Genomic DNA, 27,007 nt, shown 5'->3' with positions numbered 1-27,007 from the left:
ACAAGTTGTCGTAAATCCCAAGTTCCATTCTTGAGAAGCTCAACTTCAGAGTTAATCTTTACATTATTTTCCAATTCTGCAACTACTGTATAAGCTACATGAAGGTATTCTTTTCTACTGGAACTTGAATGGGAATGCAAAAGGGCCTTTAAATTAGTCACTATATATCCGATGCAGTATTCTAATACGCAAGTAGTGACTTGTCGATAATTCAGTTAACTGTCACACCACTATCAGAAATACCTTACGAGCTTTTCAAAGCCCCACATTGAAATACTGCTACGATACAGCCCATTCCCACAAGACTTGGCAATAATGTTCCTGATGCATTTTCAAGTGGTTTTTCTTTAGATCTGCTTCACTTGGATTTGATTGTGAATATAGGTGTGGAACTAAGTTACTAAAATTACTCATATCATTAGCATACATTCTAATGATGAATAGTAATATATTCCAATATTATATACATACATCAACAAAGATTACTGCATATTGATTCAGACTAAATTCCACACCTTACCCAACTCAGGCCCCCAAATTCTTCACTGTTTTGCCTCCCATTTGACATCTAGAACTCCTGCACATATAGTGGAGGGTGGGGGGAAGCATCAAAGCGACAGTTTTTTCCTTTTTAAAAAAAACCATTTGATATATGGAAAGTTAGAGACTAACAAGGAAAAAGAATCCAAAATAGACAAGCAAGATATGAAGAAACTGGCCAATGAGCATCTCATGCACATTAACAAACTTATTTCTTGAAGAGCAGCTCCAAAACCACATAGAAACTGTACAGCACAAACCGCAGTAGCATTGGGCATGACAGAAAATAAACTCAAACTGCGGGAGTGTGGATATTTCCTTTTTGTACTACAAAGGAACAGCAAACAAGCAGTTTGGTATGTTTTGGTTTACATTCTGCCCTTTAATTTTCAAGGCATGCAGGCTGTCAAGTCTCATATGCCCTGGCTTTCCCAAATGAAGTGTGGGTGTCAGAGGCAAACAGATCCTTCCCCTTGAAAGAGCGGGGAAAACAGAAGAGCAGTACTCAGACATCTTCTGTCATGTGTTCATTAGGTACTGATTTCACTGTTTATTTTTTGAAAACAAAAAAAAAGTGCCACGCTTTGTATTTAAAAACCCTCCCTTCTTAAATGGTAGGGACAATTTCTTACAATGACATTAATTATCCAGTCATCACAGAACAGGACAGACTAGCTCTAATCTGCTACTATTCAGTTCAGACTACACTGTTTTCCAAACACCAGAAAAAAGGCAAAAAGTGGCAAAACATAGCTTTCATCTTCCTTTGCAAGTCATTTTCTGAAACCCTGACCTGTATTAGAGGAGTTACGGGAATTCAAGTACCTTTGCATTTAACAAAATAATTAAAATATATGCTTCAAGGTTATCATTTGAAAGAAGGAACTCTTCATCTATCATTCACTATGTATTTTATCCATTACATTAAAGATCTATACTGCACGTATATCTTTTAAAAATGCACCTTGACAATGAACTTCAGAGAAGTGCACCCTAATTTGACTTGGCCCGCAGTCCTCAACTTCTTTGCATTTTCTACAATTTGTCTTCAAGACAATGAAGATACTCCAAAACTAACACCACAATGTTTCCAACAACCTCCACGTATTTTAGGTGAGCGTGTTATATCCGAAGCAAAAGCACTGCTCAAGAAGCTTTTGGAGTGGAGGGGGATTTTTGAAAGTCTTCAATCACTTGTCTCAGCATACCTTACCCAAGCTTCGTTTTGAGAAGCAGTTTGTAAAAACTCATGAATCTTTTGTTTCTTTACTTTTTAAGCATTTCATTACAAATAAATTCTTCAAGCTTTCAACAGCTTCACAGCTACTTAAAATAGCCTGGCAACAAAACTGCTCTTACTGAAAGTTGAACCTGTGGAACCTATTGTCTAGTTACGTACCCAGTAGAAGGAAAAGGGGTCTGACCTGCACAGTCTTGATGATAATCAGCTGTTGCCCAGTGTTTTGGGTTTTATCAAAGCCTTTGGTGGCTTAGGGGTTTTTTGTTGTGGTTTTTTTTTTTCTTCAAGATATTATTCTCTAGAAACAATAAAGTTAATCTTTCACAGCAGTTATTTCTTTAAATCAATCTTTTATTTATTAAATAAAAACACTTACCATTCTTCGGTTCGAAGCCTACAGTCCTTAGCTTCTCTTTCTAGTGTCTGAGACTTGATCTTTATGCAAGAAGATAATCTCACAATGTAAGTGCTGACACAGCAAGACATTTCATTTCAAAACTTTTCAAACTTGCAAGTAAAGGAAAAACTCCTTACTTCTAATTTGGCTTTATCATTCTGCAGCTTTTCTATGGTATCTGTGTATTTCCTTGTTAAACTGTCCACCACAGCTTGGTGCTGGGCAGCATCAGTTTCCAAAACGTCAAGTCTACTTCTCAGCTCTGCTTCTAAACGTTTGTGCTGCTCATCTGCTTCAAAGAACTAAAAGAAAAGCAGAACACATAAAAAGTTAATTTTAGTATGGAATCTAGTCCCATGAGTTAGATCACTTACATCAGCCAGCCCAGGTTAACAACAAGTACTAGTCCTCAGACAAACTGAAATTTTACAATGATATTTACAGAGAAAAGATTCGGGAACAAAGTACTTTATGTTTATTGGTTTTGTAGTACCAAGTATTCCTTAAATACATTGCCAGTTTACAGCAGACACATGAAAAATTAAACTTGAGTCATAAGGTTTTTCTTCAGTTTTCTAAGCCAAAGTGAAATGCATTCCATTTTGGTAAAGTAATTCCTGACTTAATTATGGCAACTTGCAGAAAATATTTTAAGCTTTAAGGCAATTCTGAAACAGTGAAGTAAAAAGAAGTTTCCACCCAGTATCAACTACATGGTTGTTTTCAGTACAGTAGCGAAGCGTCACCAAAAGCTAAAAATCTAAATGACAAAACATGTATTACGTGAGTTATTCCACATACTGTCTTAAGAAACCGAAGTCAAAATATTTTATCATTTGCCCAGCGAACACCTTTATACACAAGCTATCTGATCTAATCTACTGTTCTGCATACAACTAAGCATGTAAACCCACTAGTTTTCAGATGGCATTTTATTTTTTCTCTCTTTGTTCATGTGACCAGTTTTCTGAACTAAAAAGAAAAGCTAAAAGTTTCACTCACGAGTATATGTAGTCGTTCATTCTCCTCTATCTTCTTCTGAAGATCTTCATTGAAGACACTTTTCTGCTCTTGACTCAACTGAGACGAGGATTCTGTACTTTTCTAAAAGAAAGAAAATGCATTTGTTACCTCCAAGTCCCTGGGTGTATCCCAAAGCCCATCCCCAAGTATATGAAAATACTTCCCATCACCAGTTCCCAACAGAGGCACATGAGTATCTCTCTTGCTTACATTGATTAATACATCGAAACACATGCATATTGCACACAGCACAGGCCTACTTTTAGCACATTTTCCTTCACACTGTTGTTACTGCACAGTGGTAGAATGCTAACTCAGTAAAGGACTCAGAAGAGCCTCTACTCAGACACCACACACGAAATCGCTCCTGTGGGCAGACGCCCACCTGACATTAGAATCTTGCATGATTTCATGCAGTCAGTAACGTGGAACCCTATGCACTCAGGCTTATTTGGTTTGGTAGCTGCGTGTAAGGCACATCTACCCCCAGCGAGTGTCCACAAAGGTAATCCCATCACCAAACAACCGGGAGACTGTTCATGCTTAACACCAAACGGCAAACGCTTGGGACGGCTAGCATAGCTAAGCCACCTCTGCACTTGAGGGCAGCCTATGAACTACAACACCTGAGATACTGGCATATGTTCTCCTTCTAGAAGAACTGCAGCCTGACACAGATCAAGTATGAAAATCTTTATTTAAATTGGTTTAGATACCATTTATATGGCCTCCCAATGGCAAGTCTCTGAATTAAGAGATATAGAATTTAGTAGGTACATTGTACTGAACATATCTCCACTCAATGATGCTCTATAGGTAAAACTAAAAGGGAACATATTTAAAAGGTAGCACAAACGCTTCTTAAAAAAAAACCCAAAAACCAGAACTGTGCATTCTGACAGCTGGACAGGAAACACAGTCAGTGACAATGGTTTGCAAAGCTACTCAAGCCAAGCTGAGGTCCTTCAAAATTTGGAAACATCTACCAAAGCAGTAAGTTACATAATGCAAAATAAAAGAAGGGTCAAAGTGCATTTTGAAGAACAATCTACTACAGTGTATGAATAATCTAAGTCAGAGGCACTACTGCTTGTCAAGGAACTGGATAGCAAAAAATTGCACAAGAGTTTAGAGAGAAAGTAAGATGATCCTACTACTCATCAGTAGAATGATTTCTTTAGTGTCAGTCTTTACAGATACAGCATTTTGGGAACAAACTGAAAACAAAAGATGACAGTAAGTGGGGTTTCCTCTTAAGAGGAAGGTAGTAAAAGGATGTTTGAGAGTCATTCAGGTCCAGACACATCACTCCTGGAATTCTGATGTTACCTACAGAAGATATGGCTGATCTTAAGACAGAACATGGTATAGCCAGGTTTAATCAGCAAGCATTTTGGCAGAGAAAGATCATGGTACTGGAATTACTTTGTCATTTTGAAATAACATACAGAATATCAGCTAAAAATCTAGATTTCAAAGCATTTGACAAGATTCATGTAAGAGCTGACTAGGAAAAGCTACTATCATAGGCTGAAGAGTGAACCGTTGACATTAAAATTACAAAGCAAGGAGGTGAGGATAGAAAATGAAGGGTGATCAGTTTTCTTCGTAGCAGTAGATTAAACACAAAGCTCCAAGATCTTTCCCAGCTGTTTGAATACTTAAATATCTGAAAAGGGAGATAGCAATTCAGTATCAGTTAGCTGATACACTAGGAAGAGTACAGAACTACTTAGCATATATTATATGTATCAATACCTGTTTTGTGGGTATTTTCACTAACATCAGTTAATAACACAGGTTCTGACAAAAACATTTAGCTCAACCCTTGACAAAAAGTAACTACTGATAGAAATCAGAGTAAGACATTGACAGGTGAGGCGCTTTTTTTGCCTTTAGCACATACCTTGTTTTTCTTGCCCCTAGCTTCACTTAATGCAAGTTCATCTTGAAGTAACTCCACCCGCTTGGCAAGCTGCTGATTTCGGAAGGTCAGGCTGTCCATTTCTTGTTGCAGTTTTCTCAGTGATTGATCCTTCATCTTCAGTTGCTCCTGAATGGCCAAAAAGTTTAATACTTTCACACTGCTTTTAATAAGAAGTATCGCATTAAAAAAAAAACCCACATTAAAAAATTGTTTTCTTCACTATATGAATACTGAAAAGACAAAAAGTATTGTTTTTAAACTAAAAAACAAATTTCAATTCCTTGAGCTGCCCACAGGTCACACTCAAGTACATATTTCATTCTTTAAGGTAATCATCAAGGAGCAACCTTCCACTTTTACAAAGTCAGCACCTCCAGAAAACAATGAAGACTAGTTGCAGAACAGAAATTATTTTACTAGATCAAGTTCCTTCTTTATTCTTTTAATCACAATGCTTTGAGTAAAAGTATTCCCCATTTACCCTTCCCATTTACCTATTTTGTCACAGCTTAATACATCTGACGTGAGCAGTTTGTAGAGATTACCTTCAGAGAAGCAGAGTTTGCTTGCTCATCTACAACCCCTTTTTTCAGCACTTGGTTCTGGGCTCGAAGCTGAAAAATAAGAGATGCTGGTAACTATTCAAGACAAAGGAATAAATAAAAGCCATTCATTAGAATGTGCATACAGCATCATGTTCTCTCATGAGAGCACCAGTTGGGCATGCTTTTTAAAGTATTCTGTTCAGGTGGATTGTAGTGGTATCAGGCTGAAAATAGTATCCAATTCATATCCTGAATTGTCACAAAATAAGAAGTTACTTTACCATCTGAATATTTTGGTCAAATACAGCATAACTCTTAATAAATATCTTGGAAGATTAGTTACGTAGATACAGTTAACGTTTGAAGAACAAATATGGAAAAGTTGCAACTTCTTCCTTGACTAATCAAGTTCTTGCTCATAGTCAGTGCTATTTCTGTCTCTCCCCTCTTTTCCCCAAAACCGCTCACAACTGGTTCTGGAACATAAGCGGGGCTCAAAATAAATCAAAATCTGTATCAATTCAAGAAGAGCTTAACTATAATCTAATGCAAAAATTGCCAGTAGCAGCAGATGATCCAGAGAAAACAGCTTGACATACACTTCAGGAAAATGCATAAAAAGCATAGAAGAAAAATCCCTCTAAGACTGACTTATGTAGTTCACAAATCTAAGCTAAAATCACTGCAGTGCAAAGTGATACTCAAACCTATTTCCCAGTCACTTCATAGACTACCTCTACCCTGCAGCAATGAGGATACCAACAGTTCCATCTTCCCATTCCTTGATAATTGCTTGAATCCTGGTTTCTTCTATAGCAGTTTGTATTCATTTGACATGTTTTGAGTCCAGCTGTTGCAGATATAAATGAAAAGGGTTTCTATAGTGTTTGGGAATACCTTTGGCAGAAGCATAAAAGGCAAGACTCAGTGTAAAACAGCAGTGGCTAACATCTTCCATCCGAGGACTGAATATATGTGAAAAGTCAAGTCAGTTGACATTGCTAAGCACAGGCTTTTGCCCTGGCAGTATTCCCACTGTGCTGCTCAGGTATTACAAAGGCAAGAGAAGGAACTCGTAAGAGCACCACAGAAAAACTTCCAAGCACAGGGTTTCCCTAGCAAGAAAAAGCAGTGCAGTAGTTTTCTACATCTTTCCTTCTGCCACAGGTACTAATGCAGGACCACATCAGGTGCAATGAATGAACTAGCTCGACTGTGCTGCACTGAGATAACCAAGCTGAAGTGTGATCCACCAAAGGCTGTCACAAGTTGAAAGAGCCTTTTGACTAATACTTCTATCAGGGTTGTGCAAGAGAGCCAGAAGCTGCAACTCGAGGGGAAGAAAGGACTCAACACACACATCCTTCTTCATGACTGCTCTGTGAACAGAGAGCGAAAGCAATCCTTTGGCAAGTACTTCCCTTGGCACTCCTTGAGTCTATCAAACTCTTGTCTACCTCTCTCCTCAGCTTCCACAACACAACTAAGCGAACAGACAAACAGCTTCCCAGGGCTACTCTCTGTTTTCACCTGCACACAATAAACAGCCAATTGAACAGCTGATCACTTGCACAAAAAGTGTTATCTGCAAAGGGGATCCCACAATGCCCTGGAGTTGTTTCACAAGGGGGATGAGACCAAAAAATAGTTCCCAGAAAGAACCAATGAAACATCACAGGCTGAAAGTTGCAAGATGAAGTTCAAAAAAGTTTTTGGACACCATGATACCAAAAGAAAGAGGATGCAGCAGCTGGAACTTTTAGAAGCTATAGTCATAAGTCCACATTTCAAAGTTTCATTTGGGAATCAAGCAGCAAAGTCCCTCAACTACCTTATTCTGAGCCACTTTCAATCTCCAAGGTACAGCGAGCCACTGTAGAAAGCAACAAGAAATATGAACTCTTTGATCTACGAAGCCCCAAAGTGAATTTAGTTTTCTTAAAATTATTTTGTGAAATTATTAAAAAAAAAAACATCTGTGAACAGTTTAGATTCTGTATCGGGTTTTTTCTAACATTTCCAAGGAGAATAGTATTTAAAGACACATTCTTCTGTGATCTAGGGAGAGGTCTCAAATATAGTCAAGTGCCTTGTGCCAAGCACTCTGATGCTGGGCTACACAACAACAAAGTGCTGGCTTTCTTTCCCAAAGCTGTTGAATAACTGTGCTATTCAAGACCAACAGTCTCCTTTTCAGTGAGGAAACAGGAATGAAAAATTCTGTATTAAGCGATGCTCCACCATTTAAGAAATCATCTGGAGCACCTTGGAAAGGAAAGGCATTCTCCAGTACAGGCCAGAAGTCTTTGCAAATACTCTGTTAAGCACCAGAAACGGGATGCAGTCACCTAAGGCAGCTGCAGAAGAACAGGAACAGACAAGAGGTAAGTGTGGAATCAAGCGTCCTTGCTTCCAAGACACTGCAGCCCATAACACTGCCGAACCCTCACCCACCGGTCACAGCAAACTCACGAGTCTGTGGGTAAGATACAAGACTAAGACCTCAACGACTGTTCACACCCAGAAAGCTCACTGAGCCTCATGCCCGAAGTGGAGGAGCAAGGGGAAGGGCTGCTGGGTTCACTTCCCTGGTGTAGCCGAACCCGTTACTTGCCCTACTGGATGCTTTGCAGACAAGGCCACTTTGCCGCTCACACCGGCTGGCCCAGCCAGCGCTGGCAACGCCGTGGTCCTCCGGCACCTGCAGCCTGGCACCTGCCCTGCCTGCCCAAGCCTGCCTCCACCTCACCCTCAAGAAACGGGGCAGCCTCTGGGCGCCAAACGCTTCACCCTGCCACAGAAACCAGCGCCTCAGCCCCGACCAGCCCCCGGCTCCGGCCGGAGCGCAGCGCTGAGGGCAGCCGGGCTGGGCGGGGGCGCCCGGGGCCCCAGGGCGGCAGCGGGGCAGGCCCACCGACAGCAGGGGCAGCCCGGTGGGTCGGCCAGGGAAGGCCTCGTGCTCTCAGAGCGGCGGCCGTTAGGCGCGTAACGGCCGGCAGCCCGCGCGCAGGCAGCAGCTGGCGGGGGGCGGCACCGGCCAGGCGGCATCGGGGCCGGGCTGCGGCGCCTGATACCTTGGAGTACTCCTGAGCCAGCTTCTGGTACTTCCCCTGCAGCTCCGCCGCGGCCGCCATCTCCCCGCCACCGGCTGGGCTGGGCTCGGCTTGCCTCGGCACTCCCGCGGAGAGAGGACGCACTTCCGGGTTCAGGAGGTGACAGCGCGGTTGCGTCACCACGCACGCCGCAGGGGGCGGAGCCTACAGCTGCCGCGCCACCATCTTGACGCAACTTCCAAGATGGCGGCACGGAGGAAGGCGGGGCCATAAAGGGGTCACGTCCCAGCAGCGAGGCGCGCGCCACCGCCCTCCTCTGTTGCTATAGCAACAGCCGCCGCGGCCTGCGCGGCCTCGACGCTACGGGGCCCCACCCCGGCCAAAAAGCACTGCGGGGGCAGCCCCCTCCCCCCCCACCTCCTCCCGGGGGGGCGCGGTGGGCGGTGGGGATATGTCGGGGGATCGCGATCGCGGGCGGGGCCTCGGCGCCGTCCCTGAGTGCCGGGGCCGGTCCCTCAGCCCCCGCGGCCGCCGCAGGGCTGACGCTAGGGGGAGCGCCGGGCCTGGGCCTGCGGCGGCGGCGGGCGAGCACCCCGGGGCGCAGCCGCCCGGCCGGCCCCGTTGGCCGGGGGGACCCCGCGCCTCAGGCGGGGGCGGGCTGCTGCAGTGCGGGGCGTCCCCGGGATGCGCTGGGGCAAATACATTTGTTGCAGATTCGGAGGTGAAAAAGTGCAACCAAAGGCGGTTAAGTAATTTCTGGTGGTTCACAGCGAGTGGCAGGGATGGGCTGCGTTGGTGCTGGCGCTTGGTTTTCCGCCACTACGGCTGTGCTCCACGTTTAGTGCCGCTGTATCCTAACGAAGGCGAACACGAGTAAATCCTGTCACTGCAGCGCTGGCAGTTTGCTCTCCAGCCGCAGAAACACGAATTCCACAGTCGGGGGGGGTCGTTTTGAGTAGCTGCACCCTGTGGTTCCCTGGGGAGGGGCGGGGGGGGCTTTCCTGCTGCCTCCTGCCTGTAGGGCCCTTTGTTTCAAAGCTTCCCCCGTGTTCAGCCAGCCTCCTTTAGAGATCGCTTAGACTGTGCTGATTATCTCTTATTTTCTTCTTTATCCTCCGATTTTCCAAACATTAAAATGTGTCTATACTATCAGCACTCTTTAAGCAGAATCTGAAGACATCATAATAGGTGTATTTGCTCCTGCCAGATATCCGGCCAATGCAGGATTTTGTTGCTGAAAATGCCTGGGAACAGATGTGTAAGGAAAAGAATAATGAGGCAAAAATGTGATGATACTTCACCAGTATATGCTGAGCAGCTGGTGATTTGCAGGTTAAGGGCTTCCTGCTCTAGGATAGAGATGTAAGAGCAAATTATTATTTTTGTTCAGTTTCCATGGTATCATTTTTTTCCACTTGATTTCAGCATGGTGTCTTCATAGCCTTTCCTCAGTAGTGGGTAGTGCTAGAGAGGCTAAATCACCATTTTCTTAGCTCCTTTTCCCTTTGTTTCTCTTAAGTAGGAGTAGACAGTAGGTGCCAGTAATGGGGGCTAATCCTTTTCCTTAGTCTTGAGGGTTTGACGGTGTGTGCTATTCTTTTGCTTATCACAGTAGTGGAATTGGCAAGCACTAAATGTGATGTGGTGGCCAGATTAGTAAATATGTTTGTATCTCCACAGGAAGTCTTAATGTTGGAGGACATGTCGCTGATCCATATTGCAAGAACAGAGACTGCAGATTTTTAGGAAGCTAAAAGGGGAAAAAAAGCAAAACACATATTGTCACTATTCATCCAAATGATCTTGCTGCCGTTCTGTGTGACCAGAAGAGCTGAAATAGTAATAGTGGAATAAGAAATAAGGAAGCTCTGGTTTTTAACATTACAGCCACAACAGGCTACTCTTCCCACTCCATTTTGTATTCCCTACGGAAGTTCTTAATGAAGTAAATGGAGTTTGCAGTTGACATTCAGCACACCAGGTTAACAGCAGCACACCTGGCATGGTGTGCACACATCCTCACACATCAGTGCAGTAAATTTTATACTAGAAAATTATTAAAAACCTTTACAATTGATTCTAAGCCTGTATTTTAGGTTTGCATTTTCTAGGATATGTCTTTTATGAAATGTTAGCTTGAAATGCTTTGAACATGCTTTGCAAAATACAGTGCTCCTGGTTTGTACTGTGTTCAAAGATGCTTTTGTGATAAAAATTTCTCCTTGTATCTGGTGCAGTGAATGCTGGCAGAGAGGTTTCACAGCTGAAAGCTGGGAAAGGGAGCCGAGGGAATTACAGTGCCTGGTTGTAGCAGAATGTATTGCTTTCCCACTGACAACAACGGTGTTTCTGACTGGGCAGCTAGCATTCAGGGTGGAGGAACACAGAGTGGTGCGATCCAAATGTACATTATATAGGGCATTTATCATAGGAGGTAACGCCAGTTTCTTAAAACGCAAGTGGATCAAGAGTGAATCAAGAGATACGGGTGCTTTTACTGCTTAAAGGCTGTTAGACTGACAGCTGACTGCAGGATTTTTAGGCTTATCAGAACAGCTCTGTTTCAATGTATTTTAAGCATCAGGCCAGCCTCTTGTATTTTACAGCGCTCCTGTCTTACCCAGTTTGTCAGGGATCCTGGAATCCCGATGCTGTTAGGAACATACCATGTTGTAATTTATCACCATTCAATGGTGGTGCTTAGTAAACAGCCTGAGTCAATTTCCCAAACAATACAGCTAACAGAAGTTATGTGGCTTGTTTTGGGTTTTTTTCTTAACTTCCTCATAGGAAATTCTCGGATTCAGCCTTTTGATTTGTCATTGCAGCTGTAGTGCTGCTTCCCCTACTTTCAGCTGTGAAAAAATGTCTTTATTGTGCTGTTTCCTTGCGAGCGCTTTCTTAATACTCATCTCTCCCTAGAGAGCAAGGTTGTCCGAGCACTGCACCAAAGAGACACACAATGTGTGTTGCTGCAGCATGGTGTCGTAATGCTTCCTTGTCAGTGACTCAGTATGTAATTGCAAAGGACTGATCCTGCCATCAGAAGTTCAGAGTGAGAGGTCAAGCAAGTAGAATGCCAGGCAGTGCGGAGTGGTTGCCACAGGACCCCTAAAATACTACCCTCTCCAAATCCACCCACGGGAATACGTGTAGACGTTAAGGCAGCAGAACTTAATGCAAGCTAGAACATGATGGTTGAGCAAAGAAATCCCTTACGAGGGTCACAGTGGTTTTGCTTGGCTTGGCTCTCACGGGGGAGGATGGAGAGCAGAGGGTATACAGTGGAACAGAGGCTGTCCTTATGTCTGTGCTCAGCAGCTAGTATGATGGGTGTTGAATTTTAGATGCGGTCTCAAGACAAATAATTTATTTAAGAGTTACAGTGATTGTTTTGCTGTGCTCTATTTTCAAGCTTGTCTGTCCTCCCTTCCCTGCTCAAACAGTGCCTTCCCTCTGTCTGATTAGTCAGAACTTGTACTCACATACCCTGTGAACAGGAGCAGGTAGAGAAATAAAGAAGGTATTTTGAACTATCCACAGAATGTTTTCTGTGCTTTGGGAAAATAAACTTCATTGTCATTACATACATGCTTACAAGTATTCACAACAAAAAGGTTTCTAAGATCTGGAAAAAAATTAAAAAATTATTGAAAGGGAGCCATCTTCAGCCAGCAGGCTATCACGAGCAATGCATAAACCACATCCTCAGAAGCTGCAAACACCCTAAACTGGTGTTTTGTTTCTGTTATCGTAGCAACGGCAAGTACGAACAGCAGGATATGTGCTCATGATATGTGCTCGTTATTTCTCATGGTGACTCTGTAGCAAGCTGTTTGTTATATATAACCTTTCACCTCTTTCAAAATCTGATTGTTCTGATGAAACAAAAAAAAGCCAAGTACTCAAAAAAAAAGTAGATGCGTGTACAGATATGCACTTCACAGAACAGTTTCTTTTAATTATTTGCAGTCTTCATTATCATAATTTCAGTGTTTCCATAGCATTTAAAAATAGAAATTAAAACAAGTCTCCCTTGTCTCTTGCGTCCCTTCCCAGCCCATAGGATAAATAGCCTGAGTCATCTATAGGGTGTGTGCATGGCTGGGGGAGTGGCGCCTTTGTGAGAAAAGAAATTGCTGAGAACAAGAAGATGGAAAAACTGAGCAGGCAGCTGCCTGCGATAATTCAGAGTTGACTTTGCAGCTCACGTTCCTCTCAGGTACAACACGTACCAGCCCTTGGTGCAACAGCAGCAACTTCTGCATCTTCACAGCAAATCCTTACTGATATTCGCTCCATAAAACAGCAGAATGTAGTAACAGCTGAAAAGGTTTACGTTTCTTCCCCCTTTTAAAAAAAAATTAAAAATAAATGCAGAATTCCCCCTCTTCTAGGAAAAGGAACCCTTTTCCCTAGCTCTGCCATCTTTTGTTGAAGGTCTACACATCTTCTGCAGCCTCATTTCCTGCTTTGCTTCTCTTCATGCTTGCAGGGGCTGTAGCTGAGACACATTGGCCCAGCTAAGGCTGCCTGCGCTCCGATTCTACAGCCTTGCATGTTTGCTGGAGGAAGAAAAATAGAAGCAATGTACATTAAATCCTGGGAGACAAACTGTCCGATCTCATAGAGAAGGATAAAAGGCTGAATGGAGAGGGAGCATTAGGAAGCTCGCACAGTGCAAAGTGGATGCTTTTTCACATACACCATTGTGGACACAGACCTGCAAGCCTTTGAAAGAAGTCCTGACTCGCCCATGCAAGTAACATCAATGGAGCAGGAGCTGTTACCTGCAGCAAAGATGGCATAGGTTTGTCTTAATCTTCTCAAATCTCTGGAGACAGACACATGAGCAGAGAAGGGAGAGAGAGCTGGAAGATTTACCAGTAGTTTAGGAAACATTTTAATCAGAACTATTCTGATTCATGAACATTTTTATTTTTCATTTTAAAAGGATTCTGGCACCTCCAGAAATAACTTGGATTTTTGGAACGAGCTGGAGCCAGGTCTTTGGTGTGTAAAGACTGCTGTGGAAAAAGAAGAGGGATGGAGGAGACACAGGGCAGGGTTCCTCACCGGCAGAGCACAGGGAGAAGGCACAAGACACCATGTGGAAGGAGAAAGCGATAGACAGTTATTGGTACATCACAAGCCTGGCGATGGGAAACGTGAACTTAAAGCAGTGGAAGGGGGGGGCGCCTCAGGAGGATCAAAAGGCAGCAAGGGAGTATTATGATCATATTGGCTGCTGAAAAAGTGCCTTGGCAGAGACGCGTTTGTCTTTGCGGATTAGTAGGAACTGGAAAGGAGAAACAGCATGAGGAGCAACGTGGTGCCGGTTCTGAATCCTAACAATGGGGGGAGGAGGAGGAATCTTAGGGGGGATTACAAGGCTGAGATGATCTATATTAGTGTTTTTAAAAATGTGAATCTTCCAATTTCTTTTTCTTTGTATTTTGCTGCATTTAATGGGGGGAGTTGTGCACTCCTCAGTGGTTGGTTTTTTTTTTCCCTTTTTTTTTTTTTTTTGTTTATGATGCTGATCAGTAAGAGCAGCATTATTTCAGCTGAGTGAAATATCATGTACCTTTAAGAAGCAGTGAACTTGAGTGCACTTACAGGGACATGTGTAGTAATTAATCAAGGAATGACACAGTTGGTCAGATTTTATTTTTTTTTTTTAAATATGGGAGTACGCTTCCAGGTCTCTACACTTTAGAAAGAAGTAATATGTAGAAAACGTATTTAATAATAAAAAAAAAAATTATCTGTGAAGCTTTTCTGTGAAACTTCATCATGATCTGTAAATATTCTATGTAATGATTTAGAAGAGTTAAAGTTTTCCGGTATTAAAACACCCCTAAATTTCAAAATGATAGCAGGTTTTTTGGAATGGTTTAGATAAGAAGAGAGGCTTCTTAGCCTAGATGAAAATCTGCCAAACGTAAAAGGACACATAGTATTACTAAAAATTGAAGCTTAATTGTTATTGCCAGCTACCCGTCCATAAGCATTCATGTGGCTGAAAACCAGCATTCCTTAGAAAGAAAGTAGGTGCAAGCCACTTGCAGGAGCCAGCAAAACCAGGAAGATCCACAGAATGACAATGCACTATTTTCCACCTCTAATTGCATCCCATATTTCTGTGCATAGATCAGCAGTAAAATGAAATTTGGTATCAAGGTCTGCCCAGGGTGCTTACACTTCTCGTTACGAGCCCCAGTATGTGATAAAACAAAGCTACCAGCGGCAAGGTATTTGTGAAGTTGGACACCAACAAGTAGGGATTAACAACCACATCGGAAATAATGAACCTTGACAGATCTAGGGTTAAATACTTTAAAATTAGATCCTGCTGAAAGCTGAATCTTGTCGCTTAGCAACGGCTGCATGGGATGCTGCTGTCACTCAGTGGATGCTACTCCGGGGAGTTAACGTTATTATGCTCACAGAAAATGGGTTATGATTGGGTCAAGGTGACATCATGCAGCATGGCAGCATCCATTTTTTAAGGTAGCATCCAACACGATCGCACTCCAGTTAATACCCAGATTTAAGGAAAAATCTTTTCTTTTGAAATGGCTCAGCTCTGCCTACACCTTACCTGCCCTGTGGATGGGCTCACGGAGTCTGCGCGGAACAGCAGGTCATTTCAGCCAGCACCCCGTCATCAAGCTCAACAGGTGGATTTTTAATCTTTTCCAATTACTCGGAGCCAAAAGAAAAGCAAAATGCTTGTAATTTGTGGTGGTCTGACTGTGTATTCAGAGCATGGAAACCTCCGCCGGCAGTTCGGAAAACATGCACAAAGCTTGTGAGAGAGAATAAAATGTACCTTTATGAAAATTTAGTTTGCTGAGCTAATTTTAGCATTTAAAACAACTGGGAACATGCTGGATCTTAGCAAGAAACCAAGATACCTACTTAATTAAATAAATAAAAAAAAAGCCTTTGAGGCACAAAATCTATTCTTAAAAGTGATGCTGTGTCAAGGTTGATGTAGGCACCTACAGAGATTTTTTCGAACACCTGCCTGCCACCTGCAAAGCCCATAAGCACATCAGCACTTCTGAGGCTGGCCTGATAGGGGTCAACCTGCATTTCCAGGCATGAAAATACCTCGAGTGCTTAACTGCTGCCACCAGCGCCTTTGAAATGGATACAGAAATTAGATACTCAGCCCAATCTCATATGCTGCCTCAAGTCAAGATGCTATGGAAACAAGAGATTATAGCAACCAGCATAAAAGCCACACTCGGATAGGCGTACCTGGTTTTGAGAGCTGGATGTCCTTCTCTCAACACTGAAAGAGCACAGGCAAGTACTTGGTTGAAGGCAGTCATTCCCATGACTCAAATGAAGCGTGACAGTGGCAAATGTAGCATCTCTTATTAAGGCATGAGGCAAAGACACCTTTGGTCTATCCCCACTGTTTTAAGACAACAACAAAAATCCCCAACCCTGTAGATAACTGCAAAATGAGCTGAACAGCTGATAAATCTTGTTCTTCTTCCTTTATTTGGACAGGCTGTGCCAAAAAGGAGTTCCTGGTGAGCAGGAAGGTTACCAGGAGAGATCACAAAGAGTCGGGATCAGGACAGATCTCATTAAATCAAGTTCCAGGTCACGAACTACCAACTTTTTCCACCAACTGGGGCCTCACTGCTTGGCAGTGATGGAGGACAACAAAGGCAGGGACACATCAGCTGACAGCGGGATTAGCCGACTGTATGTGACCGGGTGAAGGTCATGACAAGCCTAGGACATGCCAGGCAAGAGTGGTGCTGCAAAGTCAGGGAAATATTAAGGCCAGGTTACAAAAGGCACCAGCACCCTAGAAGAGTGTCTATAGCTCTTTTCTCATGAATTCAAATGTGGAGAGAAGTGGTTAAGAGGAATGAAGATCATGTCCTCCCAACAGAAACTAAATAATCTTGGTTTGTTTAACAAGTCAAGAGCCTAAGGAGGGAAGTGATTGCTTTTGTACTGATGCAATAGGAAAATAAACACTCTGATGTTTAACGAAGAGCTGTTTAAACTAACACTGGCAGAGGGTAGTTAATAATCTTATGTTAGCTGTAAGAAGTTTATAACTGTAAGAGCAGGTAGCTTTCAGGAGAGCCTTCCGGAAGAAAAGGGAGCACAAGAAACCCTATTACAGCACTCTCCAGACTATCAAGCTGAAACAAGGTCTTCTGCCATCTCATACCAGCACACTCTTCATACAGTCCAAACTAACAATGCTTACAGGTAACTGGAAACTCAAGAGCTGTGAAAGTATAACCACATTCTGTGATAAATTTAGACAGCCATTTTTTCCAAATACATCTAATCTATTAGGTATTTCCTCAACAAATGTCCTTAAAATACAGCTGGTATAAGTGGGTAATTGCTTCAGTTAATGCTTTATTTCTAGAGTTGTGGCTCCGTACAGAGGGTAATTTCCAGCAAAGTCGTAACAGAGGAAAACACTCTTGGGAAATTTAACAATGAACTTAAGGCTCTCTTAGCATAATATAGTGAATAACAATTAGAAAGATATCATTAACATATGATACATAGCTGTGATTTTGTCCAAACTAATTAGAGCAGTTGTTCTCTTATCAGTATATTAAGACGAACACTAAATCAAAGATGTTAATAGCGCACATATATTCTGTAATTTGTGATTTAAATTTTATTTCACACGGTGACGGAGACAAATCTTTGTTAAAAGTCTTCCACATCACTTCACTGCAAAAGGAAATTGCATTTCCATCGGATCCTACAGAGGAAGCTTCACTCAGTGATACTAGTAGGTTAAAAAAAAAAAAATCAAAATAGAATGTCTGCTTTTAAGAGAGATAAGCATCATGTCACATCTTGTTTCCTCCTCTAGTACTTCTGCCTCTTAGGCATCGGGAGTGCGCATGTGTGTGCGTGCACGGGAGGGGAAAGCTGGCCTGGGAGCCACAAGCCAAGGCAAGTGGAAAGTGGGGTGGGGACTGTTTCATTCCTGCTAGTGAAGTTCCCACCTGTGTGCTTTCCGTAAGGCCCAACAGACACCATAAATCATATCTGAAGAAAGTAAACACTGAAACAACCACCAAACAAGACCCGTGCAGCTTTATCCAGGGACACATTTTTGTAAATTACCTGTCCCGTATCACGCCGTTGATCTTCAAGTATCATACAAGCAACTTGGCCGCCACAATATGGATACAGAACTGTAAATAATTACAGTTAATGAAATAATTTCATCAGAAAAAGATTAATTTCTGTTTAAACAAATGCTTTTGCACAGGAGGGCAAAAGGTACACAGTAGTACTTCAGCAATTTCCAAGATGTCAAAACATTCCCTGAGTTCCAGGTTAAAGGGTGAAATCTTGCCTTTGTTAGATGCTCTTCCAACGTTATGGGCCAGCTATGGGTGAACCTGACTGCAAGCAAATCCTGCTGTGGGTTGGCAGGGTATTTTACACGACCTCCACATGCATGCAGCCACCTTACCCAGCCTACGGTGAATTACACATTTGGCTTTTTACCCTAGTCCAGTCTCATGGGAGAGCTTTAAATGGGAAGGTGGAGCACTCAGAGCATCACCTGAGACCAGAACCAGGGTCTGTAGATAAAGAGAGAACACAGCGCTTTCTGTTTGCAATGCTGTTTATTTTAGAAAAGCCCCTTTGATCATCTGAATGAAAAATGTGGGCAGAAAAGTCACAAATGTTATAAAACAAAGTTTATTCTGCAATATTTTGTCATAATGAATTGCATCTCTTTGGTAAAAATAAAATTTATAAACATTTTAATTAACAGAGATTAGCATACAAAAAACTAAACTTCTGTAAATAGTCTTTAAAACAGGTAAAGGACTAAACCGGAGGAAAACGGGTTAGAATTGGTCACCTACTGGCAAAATTATTCTAAACAAACCCAAGGACATTGCTTATGCTACATTAGAAACAAGCTAATGGGAACGGTTTTAAAACAACTCTGGTTCATTTGATCAGAAAGCATTCTTACAATTCATTTTTAAATAAATAATAGTTACAATGAATTGGCAATTATAAAATGTTTTATATCACTATATGGCAGTAACATAATACTTTTAATTATGCACTTTTTAGTTTGAAGAAATGTACACTTATAAAACAGACTTGATAATGGCACTGGCAGTTAGGTGTGAAGAATGTGCTTTAAGATATAATGGCAGGTGCAACATTTAAAATAGTCTACCTTTTCTTTTCAATAAATATTTTGACTACACCATTATTAACATGTACGAGTGTACTTTGCTTTAACCAAAGCTTGTACTTACTTTTCAGGCTGATGAAAATTTGCAAACCGTATAACTTCCACTTTACAGTCGGATTTTAAAACGTTTGATGTGACTTTCACAAAAGCAGTAATTTAGTATTGGAATCTGAAAGGCCAATACAGGTTTGTAGAGTGTTCACACCAGATTTATCCTGAACAGAGCAGCCTCCCTTATACACGACTCTCATACACTTCTTCACTGTATTTAAAGACTTGAATGTGGTTCATTAATACTTTTCTTGCCAAAATATATCCGAGTCAATCATTGGCATGAACATTTTACATATGTCACTAAAAAAACAAAACAAAACAAAAAAAAAACACAACCAAACCAAAAAAAACCCCAAACCCAACAATCAAAATAACTTTTAATTATACTCCATTTATACTATATACACCAGGGTCTCTAACTGAGGTGGCAAACCCAAACCCGATGCTAGATATGTAAGCGAAAGGAAGGGCAGCTCTTCTCCCACTACCAAGAGGGGTGCTCTGCAACTGAGATGAAGCCTTTGCCTGCCCAAACGTACGGGCAGAGGCATGGGACGACGTGCTAGAACAGGTCCAGGAGCACTGCTCGTCTGCCTTCTCCTTTGGAAGGAGAGAGAGAAGACGGCAAAGCATGAAGGTGCTCTGCGTCCTGGGGAAAGGCTGCCATTACTTCCCCCCTTCCACAATTCCAGTTCTCCCAGGCTAAAAGCTGTAAGGATGGATGCAGCTTTCACCACTAACTTCAGATTAGTATGGTTTTATTGCTTGTTGCATATGGTAATTAAATGCAGTGTTAGCATCCCAACCCCATCCCTTCCGAAATTCTGAAGTAGTCATCACCAACTTCAGGGTTAACAGCAGCACAGCCACACTCCTAGTAAGTATTAACCTTCTCAAATGTCATCTGAGGCAAAAAAATAATTCAGAACCAAACCAAACCAAACCATGGAGCACTTTCCAGACTACTTGGACCTCGATCCAGCTTTCACTGGAAGCTACAGAGAAGCTGCAGCCACCTTCAGCGGGAGCCCAATAGCACCCCTCTTCAACAGCATGCAAATGAAATCATGGCACCGAGCAAAATCCCAGGCTGCTAACACTATTTCTGTGTAGCCGAATCCTCGTTTTCACATTGACACAAACTCCACTCTTGGCAGTTTTCCATCAAGGTACAAAAGCAAACCCGTGAGCAAAAAGCAGTTCCACCAAGCATTCGTACCTCCACACTCCAAAATCCTAAGAACCACTGCGCTGGTACTTCATTTTCTTTGAAATCGCGAGTTTTACCCCTGCTATCCATCAGTAACACATCCGATAACAGTTTTAATTGGCTAATGCACCACTTGTGACATCCAGAAGACATACACGTCTGCACACGTGCTGCCCTGTTACGGGTGTAGGCTAATGGGTGCTCACACAAAGCAGGGATGCAGCAGAGTATTCTTCTTCCCTTTCAAGAAATAAATAATTTTTTAAACTGAAGTAACTGGGGGAAAAAAAAAACAACCAAGCAAAAAACCCCAACACAACACTTTTTCTCCTAGTGTTTGTGCTTTAAAAAAAACCCATAAGGTTGGCTTTAAATTCCCAAACACAAACCACCTCAAAATATTTCAGGCTTGATCCAACAGCCATCGAGCCAGCGGGAGCACCACCGTTGTCTTCAAGAGGCACTGGAAGAGGCCCTCAGAGCAACAGACCTTCGGCAGCACGGCTGTGTTGGTATTTGAAACAGACAGTTTATGGAAGTATTCATGAAGAGACTGACAAAGAAGAAAAAAAAACCAAGGAAAAAAAAAAACACAAGAAAAAAAAAACCCAACTCAAACCCCCACACTGATCTAAGAAAGGCCTCCACATAGCCAGAGAAATACCCTGTTAGGGAAAGGTGAACTTTTGGCTGGATCCAGCACTGTTTTCAATAACCAAAACAGTGGACATTGGTTTCCTAGGTGGCTCTGCTCCTAATTTTCGACCAGCTTGCCCGACGCCTGCTGGAAGCAATAGCTTCACGTGGTAGTGAGAACATTTATGGCACATCATGCTGCCTTTCAGAAACAGGAAAGATGACCTTTGATAGTTGTATCAATTCTGCAACATACTTAAGGCATCCTTATAACGAACAGTACTGTTAAAACCCACTCCAACAGAACTGCTTACCCATTTTTGAACAGAAACTAAAAAAAGTGGCATCATCTACAGGAACATGTAAGCAATAACCACTGATTTTAAAAGGAAAAAAAAAATTGGAGGAAAAAAGTTTCACCATACCACTAAAACATTTTTGGCTGAAGGATGTCTGGGAACTATAAAGAGGTTCTTTTATTGCAAAAATGAATTGTGAAGGAGTTTCTTCCCCGAACAGAGAGGTCCTCCCGAGCTACGCTGTACACTCAAAGGCTACGCGAGGTACCCCGCAGGCGGCAGGAGGCTGGCAGGGGTCACACGCACAAGGCACAGTCATCTGGGAAACAAAAGGTGTGGACAGCCCATGTGACAAAACCAGTGAGCACTGGGGGGAAGGGGCAAAAACCCCCAAAGCAATTCAGGGTTCACCGATCCAAAAGGAAGCTATTCTATTTGGGGATTCGGGGTAAGATGTGCCCTTTTCAGCAGCTTTTCACCACCTGAAGCCTCCACCTCCTCCAGGTGGTCACCACCATCAACTGTTGGGTTCTTTTTCCCCCTCCCCGCATCGGGATAGGGGGGCAGAAGGGTGGATGTGGCAGGATTACGCATTTAACAGTGGTGGTAACGTGAGGACAACATCAAACTTGGTGAGTGGCAGCTTTCACTGCCAGCTACACCCAAGGCATGCGTATGCATGCGGGCACCTGCACGGGAAGGACACACACATGCGCTCCCCCAAGAAAAAAGCCCCCAGAAAAGGATAAAAAAAACCCCACCTGTTTTCCTTCAGGAATCTGACCACACAACAGATTTGGGGGAAGGAGCAAAAAAAAAGAAACCTGCAGATGGTACCCACCTGAGCCACCCTTTGTCCCCACTCTTCCAGGGGGCACTGAGCATCTGGCTGGAAGCAGCTCCTGAGGCGCTACAGGTTTTCAGCTGCTGTGTCACACGGGCTGAAAACTGCAGCCACCTGGAGTTGCTTCACAAGCGTTTCCACTGGGACCTGTCTCAGAAGAGCCAACAGAGGACAAGCAGGAGAAGCCAACTGAGGCCAGGGCCTTTTTTTCCCCCTTTCTTTCTTTTTTCTCCTCCTTTTCAGTCTTTTACATGGAAGTCAGAGCCCTTAGACAGGGCAAGGTTCACCTCTACAGATGGAGCCAGCAGAGATGTAAATATGATCCACAATGTGCATCTGAACAGACATATCTCTGGGAGGAAAAAATAAAATTGACTATTAAAAAGAAAAAAAAATTAAAAGTGATCATTAAGAAGTATGCTTTCAGGTTTTCACAAGTCATGCATCTCTTCTAATTTGAGAAGATTAAATATTTTTTTTTCTTTTTAGGCAGTGATTTAAAAATAAATGGCTAAATTATAGTTAGCGCCAAAAATAAAAAAGCAATGAGTCCTCTTATGGCTTTGATCTCCCTTGTGAAGGGTAAAAGTAGAAGAGTATTGCCACAATTAAAAAAAATATATGTATATATTCAACACTGACAAACACACTATTTTTTCCTTTGCTTGTGACAGTGGGACTTTGCAGTACTTATTAAGGAACTCAAGCATGTTTGGATGCCAGCAAGGTGGAGCAGAGACCCTGCCGCTTCCTTCAGCTCCTCATCGATCTCTTGACATAACTCCTTGAGTGCTTTGTTGTTAGGCTGACTTTCCTCAGAGGTATCTCCGCAAGGTTGCGAGGCATAGCCACTGTCTCCAAGAGGATCATCTTCGTAGTCAACGTCTGTATCCACTTCGCTGTGAAACCCTTCGCTGCCATCGCTGCCGTCATGGCTGCTCTTGGAGATGAAGTCGTACACCTCGTCAAGGGAGGACAAGGAAGACACGCTGGACCGGGACGCACAGCGCTGGGAGCCCATGCTGCTGGCACTGTAGTTGTGATCCTCCTTCGGATCGATATTGGTGGCCGCGGAATCGTTTTCCTGCAGGTTCATGGAACTGGGAGGATTGAACGCACTGCCGTAACTCCTCTTCTTCGGTGTCTTCAGAGGCTGAGGTTTCTCACCTATTAAAAACAAGGATCGTCAGCAAATATTCCGAGAAGGTCCCCTGCAGAACGAGCGCACGGTGGCTGGCTGGCTGCAAATTTGGGAGCTGTAATACCGTGTGCACATTTACTGTCACCCACAGTGACAACGGTCTTCAGCTAATCAAAACTAGAGCTGGAGAAACAGAGAAGCAGCTAGGAAACTCTTCTTCCCATCCAGCACAAAGAGGGCAGGAGAAGAACTTTGCAGAAAAAACATAAACTTGGGGGGGCGGGGTGTGGGCGCACAGGGAGAAGGTGGTTCTGTCAAACTCTGTAATGTTTGCAGAAAGAATAATCGAATCAGAATCGCTTCTTGACTGCTCTTCTTGACTAGACCATACCCGTTTCTCGAAACTTTATAGGGAAAACATTTAGCTACTGGGCAGAGAAGAAAAAAAAAAAAAGGCTCATGCTTACAGTCCAGCATCCCTTGTTGAATGGAAGTATTTAACAGCATCATTGCAGTAGCAGCATCAATATCGCATTCTGTGAAGCAGAAAGAGCAAAATGTTAGATCTCAGGTAAGCCTGAACAAAATGAGGTCCTAAGCACATATGAAGAACATATATCTGCATATACTGGCCTACAATAAAGAACAGGGTGGGGAAAAAAATAGCACGAATTCAGACAGAGTGTGACTCTGACACAGCGCGGTTATAGGGCAGTCTCATGACTTAACTATGACACTCAGATGCTGAATACTCACGCTGCACTTACCAAAGCTGAAGCCAAGAATCAGCGACATTAATTAGACATTCATACAATGATGCTGTTGCTACACTTATCAACAAGTGGCTTTGTTTGTACTGGTTGGGAGAGAAGGATTACGCATACGGCACGGCAAAGCATCTCAGCGGCTTTGTGCCCCGCTTATGCGAATGTGCAAGGCTGAGAGCGACCGTGCCCGTTCACACAGCACTGATTCAGCACACCTCTCTCCTCCAGCAATATTATTCATACTAACAGCAAGTCAAAAGGAAAAAATCGAGGAGATGAGGGGGGAAAGGGCACTGAACTGCTCGATCTAGAAAGCACAGGGATCTAAATAATAAATAGGCACTTAACAAGATTTAGCTGAACCCAGGCGCTTCCAGCTACGGTCACAAGCGCTGCTATAGAACGGCATCTTCTGCCGCCCGGAGTGGTTTGCTTGCATCTCAGAAAGGGCACCCCGAGGATATCATGGCAGAGAGTGGCATTTGTAACCAGAATGAGGGGAAAAGCAAAAAAATACTAGCACACCCTTCCCACTCATTTCTGGACACGCACATGCATTTTAAAACAAGAGGAAATCCAAGGTCTTCCTTCGCTCACTTCAGAGATGGATGATGAATACTCCGTATACAGGACAGAAATATGTAAGAAAATATGTAAGAAAAATATAACGAGGCAAAAGAGGTGCAAAGAGAAGGTGAGCTCACACAAGAGCTTTGGTGCCTCAGAGCAAAAGCCCACACCCACAGCGTCCATATGTATGTCCGTATGTACATATGAGCAGTGAGTGGAGAAGCAGGGCTGGACAACAACGTACTGGTGGGTACCAGCACCGAGCTGAATGGGCCCCCGTCCTGTGGAACTGGTGCCGGCTGGGAACTGCTGATGTGAGACATCAGCAACATCATTTTTGATGGCGTTTGTTTCCTCCCCCCTCCCCCCCCGCCGTTATATGCATTAACTGTATTACTGAATCTGAGAGGAGGGTTAGTTTTGGCAAGGGATCTGCCAAATTGTCAGTTTGGCTTCTTTACCTTACATGACTGTCCCTAACTCCTGGCCAAGGAGGAATTTGAAGAGTGTGACAACTTGGGAATGTTGTACCAACGTGAAAAGGGGACTGAGCTGCTGTTCCCAATGCAGGTCTATCCCATTGCACTCATGGATTATTTTTTTAATTCTGTTTCGTCTTTCTTTGGCAGCAATAGAGCCCCTGAATTTGCAAGTCACATGTATCCAGCTGACAAAAATAAATTAAAAATAAGCATGAAGAGTTCCTTTCCTCCACCACTGTAATCAGAAAGTGAAATATTCCCACTCTTGACTTACTATGACAGACATTTTATTTTAATATCTGATGTTGTATATGAGCACCACCTTGTAACAATGACAAGCAATTGGAGGCATTAATGCAACATAGAATTACTATCTGCAAGGAACATTTCTGTGTCTTAGTACCCCCAAAGCAAAAGGAGAGACGCTTCTGCAGTGACATCTTATCAGTACTCTGCATCACCACTGATGTGCTTTGGCTTCGTTTGTGATTGCTCTCCACGCTAGAGCAGCATTTCCCAAATTTGTGCTTCCCCAGCAGAATGGCTGAGGAAGCACATTATTACAAGGAATTCTTGCATCTGCACAACAGCCGCCCTGTGCGACCCTGGGAACATTCATGGCTTGCCTCTGATGCCAGGGAGATGCTGAACAGGTTCACTGAGATGCAGAAATTAAACGGCAGCAGACACATGTCATTATTTCGGCACCTCCGGTGTAGCAAACTGGAATAGCTACCATCGGACTGGCAATCTCCAAACCTGTCATAGGACACACCAGCGAAATCACTAAGAGGAGGGGGATTTCTTGTATTCTCTACCAAGCCCTGAGAATCCCAGATCTATCCAGCCAAGGATGCTTCCTTGCCACCTGGGTACCACCACAAAACCTCCACCCGGATGCGTGGTGATTATCACCTGTGGACCAGGCAGCTGTCTGGTCTCTAAAATACCCTGGCTGCCTAATCGATGTTTCTGGCTTATGGCTGAAAACTAAAAGCAACTTTCCCACCCCAAAGCCTACTGCGCCAGCAAAACCAGAGCACCACGCTGCTCACCTCCTGTTTCGCTGGTGGCCCTTTTGAAAGAGTTTTAACACTCCTCTGCAACAAATCAACACATACTCACTTTTTCATGGAATTAGCCCTTTAAAAGTTGAGCACCATTTTTACCACTTAAAAAAAAAAAATTACTACTATTTTGTGACAAGGACAAGCCTTCAACGTATTAAGCTTTAGCAGTGAGGTGGAAGATGTGCTCAACAGGCTTCTGCAAAGGAAACGCTGTGACACCCAGCATGCTGCTTCACGCCCTCCTGGTGCCAAGGCCCACTAAAATGTTTTAAAATGAAGAAAACTTTTTAAACAGTACATATGGGCAAATCAAGTAACCATCTTCTGTTCAACAGCTGTTGCTACTTCTATTTGCATTTGGACTGTCAACGAAAACCAGATTTCCATCTTAATTTTTTTTTTTTTTTTTTTAAATCTGAATCTGGCTGGGTTGTTTTCCTCATGGAAAGCAAAAGTAGAAATCCCTAGGACAGAACTGTGGCTAAGTCCTTGTTACTCTAACACTCATTAAAACCTGTAAGAGTAGGTAGATCCCAGCGGGCTAAGGAAGGGGACACCAGAAAGACAAGCAATGCTGCCCTTCAGCCGGGATTCCCAGAAAATAAAACAGCAAAAAACCAGCCCCCCAACCGAGTTCTCTCTCAGCAGCAGTACCGCCTCGGGTTTGCCTGTGCCACAAAAGCACCGGCGTAGCTATGCTGACGTCCCAGCTCTGTCCGCATGCTGCTGCCGGTGCCCAGCCCCCGCCCCGGGCAGGTGCCCTAACGCTGGTGCCAGCCACCGCAGGGACCACGGGAGGGACAGGCACCTTCTGAAACGTCACCAACGGGCAGCTGTTTCGCTTGCTCGACAGGGAAACGTGTCGTGCCGCTGAGCGCCTGCCATGGCAAGAAGAGTTCGGTCATCCACAGCAATACCCTGCGGCGTGACCCGGTCCCAGCCAACCTTTCTCCACCAAGTGTTGGTGACTAT

The 27,007-nt window shown here is 43.3% G+C and overlaps 2 protein-coding genes and 1 long non-coding RNA gene across 10 annotated transcripts in view; 1 reads left to right on the top strand and 2 right to left on the bottom strand.

The window, feature by feature from the left end:
• PPP1R21 (protein phosphatase 1 regulatory subunit 21) overlaps window positions 1-8,902 on the bottom strand; it is a 31,938-nt gene extending 23,036 nt beyond the window's left edge. The window contains exons 1-6 of one of the 2 annotated variants that reach the window (XM_055725421.1): window positions 8,747-8,902; window positions 5,673-5,741; window positions 5,107-5,253; window positions 3,180-3,281; window positions 2,315-2,479; window positions 2,157-2,215 (exon numbers count right to left, since the gene is read on the bottom strand). In XM_055725421.1, coding sequence (XP_055581396.1) covers window positions 2,157-2,215; window positions 2,315-2,479; window positions 3,180-3,281; window positions 5,107-5,253; window positions 5,673-5,741; window positions 8,747-8,806 — 602 coding nt within the window. In that variant the 5' untranslated portion in view covers window positions 8,807-8,902. Of the gene's footprint in view, window positions 1-2,156; window positions 2,216-2,314; window positions 2,480-3,179; window positions 3,282-5,106; window positions 5,254-5,621; window positions 5,742-8,746 lie in introns of those variants that run through there. The other variant, XM_027806835.2, reaches the window with a different exon arrangement.
• A 3,639-nt stretch (window positions 8,903-12,541) lies between these two features.
• On the top strand, window positions 12,542-19,375 carry LOC129737270 (uncharacterized). Its single transcript, XR_008734963.1, has 2 exons — window positions 12,542-13,535; window positions 13,680-19,375. It is a non-coding gene; the product is annotated as an uncharacterized LOC129737270 (long non-coding RNA).
• The window catches only part of FOXN2 (forkhead box N2), a 34,296-nt gene continuing 25,721 nt past the window's right edge, over window positions 18,433-27,007 (bottom strand). For 5 of the 7 annotated variants that reach the window (XM_055725788.1, XM_055725791.1, XM_055725787.1 and 2 more), the window contains 2 exons: window positions 23,614-23,682; window positions 18,433-23,172 (listed from right to left, as the gene is read on the bottom strand). In XM_055725788.1, coding sequence (XP_055581763.1) covers window positions 22,655-23,172; window positions 23,614-23,682 — 587 coding nt within the window. In that variant the 3' untranslated portion in view covers window positions 18,433-22,654. The remainder of the gene's footprint in view (window positions 23,173-23,613; window positions 23,683-27,007) is intronic. The other 2 variants (XR_008734961.1, XR_008734962.1) reach the window with 2 other exon arrangements.

This window comes from Falco cherrug, chromosome 13, assembly GCF_023634085.1.
Source record: "Falco cherrug isolate bFalChe1 chromosome 13, bFalChe1.pri, whole genome shotgun sequence".
NCBI classification, from domain to species: domain Eukaryota; kingdom Metazoa; phylum Chordata; class Aves; order Falconiformes; family Falconidae; genus Falco; species Falco cherrug.
Note: the sequence above shows the minus strand (reverse complement) of the source record. Positions and strands in the feature narration are given on the sequence as shown.